Raw genomic sequence first — 4,514 nt, 5'->3', positions numbered from 1 at the left:
GCGAACAACGCTGCAGCAACGAGTCAGAGTTGTAATGGCTGAGAGCGAGACGCGTGACGAGAATGCTACTGAACTCGTGGCTAAAAAAAAAAATAGTACCTCACTTATTTGGAGGTACTTTGGATTTGATAAAGACGACGTTCTCCAAACACAGGTACTCTGCAAAACTTGCCGAACACTCGTGGCAACCACCAGAGGAAACACGACTAATCTCCACCATCATCTTCAATACAACCACAGAGAACTGTTTGAAGAGTTCCAGAAAGATAGGGCTAGCCAAACAAAGGTTGCTAATGTTAAGACAAAGAGCGCAGCAGTCCAACAGCCGTCTCTGTATCAGAGTTTTTCAAGTGGAATTCCTTATGAGAAAACGTCGAAGCGGTACAAAGAAATAACAGAGGCCATTACACATTTTTTGGCTAAAGACATGATGCCTATAAATACAGTTAGCAGAGAGGGCTTCACCAGTCTGATACATAAAGTGGACCAGAGATACCGCATCCCCTCACGAAACTACTTTTCACATGTCGCCATTCCACAAATGTATGAAACATGCCGCAAGACCGTCATGTTTGAACTGAGCCAAGCTGAAAACTACGCAAGCACTACAGACCTATGGTCAAGTCGTACAACGGAACCATATATGAGTTTCACAGTGCACTTCCTCACCGAAGACTTTGAACTGAAAACACGGTGTCTAGAGACTGTGTATTTTCCAGACTCCCACACTAGTGAAAATATAGCCCATGTATTACGTGAGGTGTTAGCCAGCTGGGATCTTAAAGAAGATCGACAAGTGTGCATCACCACAGACAACGGTGCCAATGTTGTGAGAGCCACGGAGCTAAACAACTGGGTCAGACTTCAGTGTTTTGGACACAGGCTGCACCTTGCAATCGGTAAGTTTTATTCAAGGCAGATCTTTTTAGCAATGAAAATGTGCTATACATTATTATCAAATTGATATTGATAAGGATAATGTTACCTTTTTAGACAACTTTAGTTATAAATTTCAATTAGTTTTTTTTTTTTTAAAAAAAGGTTTTAAACATGACAGTTTTTTTGTTTCCTCTTATTTCTCCAGAAAATTCTATCAAAGATGATGCCCGCATTGCCCGAGCCATTGGACTTTGCAAAAAGTTAGTTGGACATTTTTGCCACAGCTGGAAAGCAAATATGGCTCTGAAAAAAAGCACAGCAGAAGCTCAACCTCCCAGAGCACACACTGATCACAGAATGCCCAACCAGGTGGGGTTCCAGGCAGAAGATGATTGAGAGTGTCCTGGAGCAGCAGCGGGCCATTTCTGATGTCATCTCAGCAGACAAGAAATCAAGACACTTGATTCCTACTTGGCAGGATCTTGAGGTACTGGAGTCTGTCAACCAGGCATTACACCCCCTGCAAGACTTTACAGATGCCCTGTCTGGTGAGAGCTACGTTAGTGTTTCATATGTAAAACCAGTCCTTCATCTGATGAAGATGTCGGTGCTTGCAGAGAAGGAAGAAGACAGTGATTTGACAAAATCAATTAAGAAGAAAATCCTCGAGTACCTGATTACTAAATATGAAAATCCAGCTACCCAGGAACTTATGGACATGGCGTGCTTCATGGATCCCAGATTTAAAGTCAGCTACACCAGCACTGATCGAGTCTCAGACATCAAGACCAGAGTGATGTCAGAAATGGAAGCAGTGGCACAGAAGGTATTCATGCATGCTTATATATAAAACCTTTCAATTCATATTTAGTCCAAAATGTTTACTTTTCTTATAATCTGCTTTCTGTTCCAGGAGAGAAGCTCCGCTGAACCAGAGGCCCAGACAGATGATCCACCCAGTCGTCCCCTGAAGAAGGCAAAAAAGTCCCTGGGCAGTTTCTTCAAGGCAGCTCCAATCCCTACCTCCTCTTTTATGCATCTCTCACAAGCTGTTGAAGCTGAGCTTAACAGCTACTTGCTATCCACGGCCATAGACAGTGAGGAAGACCCCTTGGCATGGTGGAAACTCCACAAAATGACATTCCCACAGCTAAGCAAGCTTGCAAGGAAGTATCTCTGCATACCTGCAAGTAGCTCACCTTCAGAGAGACTTTTTAGTACATCAGGAAACATAGTAACATGTCAGCGCACATGTTTAAAACCTTGGAGAGTAAACATGTTGGTTTTCCTTAACAAGAACTTGCCATAAAAAACATTCACTCAGGAAGGATGAATGCAAGATAGAGAAACCTTTTTTTTTTTTCAAAAAATTACAAAAATACACTACCTACATTGTTCTTAATTGTTGATAATATTAGTCTTGGCCAGTACGACCACAAAGGTAGACAATTGTTCTTTGGTGTGTTCCCACAGCAGACAAGTTCTTACCTATAGTTTAATCTAGTAAAGTTTCCACTCCAGTTTTGACTTGCATCATAACTACTTGGTGAGTGGTAAAATGATGAACAACTGCATAGAGATAATTTGCAGTATAATTTAAGTTATGTTTATTTAAAACTAATTATAGAGACCGGGAAGGATGTCTTTCAGAATTCAAGCCTCAGAAATTTTTTTATGGGGGCAATGTTTCAATGTTTGACTGCACTTTGTTGTTACACTGCTAATACAGCAGCTTTCATTAAATAAAACTGTGCAGTAAAACGGAAATTATGTATTTGTTTTTTGGTTTTTTTTTGCTATTTATTTTATCGCAAGTCATATCGTTATCGCAGTATTGATCACAGTTATCGCACATCGCAGGTTTTCCTAATATCGTGCAGCCCTAGCCATGAGTGAGATTTACTGAGTGGGCAAATTAGGGAGACGACACCATCAGATCCCGAGCCCTCCATGTGTTAATCAAGAGACGGCTGCTGTGCTACATCCATAAATAATGAATAAATTAGGAGCTAAAGCTGAAAGGACAGTTTATTTGTACCATCTTCACGTGAACACATTCAAGAACATCACAGATGAAGAAACATTAAAAACTTCCACACGACATAAAGCAAGAAAAATAGTTTTTCTTTCAGGTGGTTTCAGAAAAACAGAAACATCAAACATCTCCAAGACTCTCTTTGAAAGAACTAAAAACCTTTGTTCTCATGGTCCAATCATGAGTGAACTCCCCGATGAAGCCTTGTGTGCTAAAACATGTCAGAGTTTTAAAGGTTAAACATGAGTTTCCAAAACGTTTTGCTGGAGAACAATGAACTATTTGACTGAGTTTCAATCATTTACAGACGAGCAAAACCAGGACAGAGAAAAAAGGACAAAACTGACTCAGTAAAACAACAGAAAAGAAGATCCCATGTAGATCTGTATTATGTAGAAGTTCATCCCAGCAACCAGTTCAGTTCAACACAAGTTTAAATGATTCTATCTGAACTCTGTGGAGCCTGATCTCAAGCTTTTTGAGTCCGACACAGAAACCAGAGGATCTTTCTGTGTCTTCAGATTCACTGTGATCCAGTGATGGGAGTGATTTCAGCCCTGAGTGATCGCGCTGATGTTTGCACAGAGCAGACAATGAGGTGAATGTTTGGGCACATTGGTAACAGTGAAACAGTTTATTAGTAACGTGGGATCGTTTGTGTGCAGAGTATGAACTGAGATTCCTGAAGCTCTTGTCACACTGGTCACAGCTGTAGTTTCCTTCCATGTGTCCACGTTCATGAATGTTACGATGACCTGACTGTGAGAAGCTTCTCTCACAGTGTCTGCACTTGTGTGGTTTCTCTCCTGTGTGGACTCGTTTGTGTGATTTAAGCTGACTTGCAGTGGTGAAGGATGACCCACACTGATCACAGAGGTGCTTTTTAACCCCACTGTGAATCAGTTCATGTTGTTTTAACTCACTTGTTGTGGTGAAGCTTCTCCCACATTCTTTGCAGTATTTCAGTTTGTCTCCAGTGTGTCTACGTTGATGTAGTTTTAGGGTATTTTGCTGACTGAAAGTTTTTCCACAGAGGTCACAATGAAAGTCTTTCCCACCACCACAGTGATGACAGGGTTGAGAACTGGATCCATCTGTGTCGCTCTGCTTCTAAACAAAGACACAAAGACAGTGTAAGTCAGTCCTTCAACATTTGTATCCTGAACGTCGCCTGAAATAAAGAGCATCTCTGCAGACGTCCAACTACATTTGACTGTTTCAGTTAACACACTCTGTTTACTGGGCTGCAATAACTACAATACTACCACCATAATACTACAGTAATACTAAAATCATAACTGAAAGGAAAATCTGAATAATCACTCAGAGCTGCTTTTCCATGCAGTAGAATTGCTAACATGCTAACACAGTTTAATGAGCAGAGTTGTTCCAAACAGTCAGGCTAAAATGACAAGATAACAATATAAATACATACCTCACAGTAGATGCACTTGTAGAGTCTCTTTCTGGTGTGGATCTGTTGGTGTCGTCTCAGGTCATGTGGAGCTTTAAAAGTCTTCTCACACAGGTCACATTGATAAGGTCTCTCCTCAGTGTGGGTAAACATGTGTCGTTGTAAGTCTGCGTCTGTTGTAAAGTA

General features: G+C 40.9%; 1 protein-coding gene across 1 annotated transcript; it reads left to right on the top strand.

Annotated features, from left to right (window-relative positions):
• The first annotated feature begins 430 nt into the window (after positions 1 to 430).
• Positions 431 to 2,855, top strand: LOC146577270 (E3 SUMO-protein ligase ZBED1-like). Its single transcript, XM_085267647.1, has 3 exons — positions 431 to 899; positions 1,194 to 1,705; positions 1,793 to 2,855. Exons 1-3 carry the CDS (start codon positions 431 to 433, stop codon positions 2,186 to 2,188), a joined length of 1,377 nt encoding a protein of 458 aa, XP_085123773.1. The 3' UTR covers positions 2,189 to 2,855.
• Positions 2,856 to 4,514: the final 1,659 nt, after the last annotated feature.

The sequence above is a fragment of the Mchenga conophoros genome, linkage group LG3 (assembly GCF_057382185.1).
Source record: "Mchenga conophoros isolate Kocher_MC1m ecotype Shallow Benthic linkage group LG3, M_conophoros_male_GT1.1, whole genome shotgun sequence".
Taxonomy (NCBI): domain Eukaryota; kingdom Metazoa; phylum Chordata; class Actinopteri; order Cichliformes; family Cichlidae; genus Mchenga; species Mchenga conophoros.
This window is presented reverse-complemented; position numbering and strand designations above follow the sequence as displayed.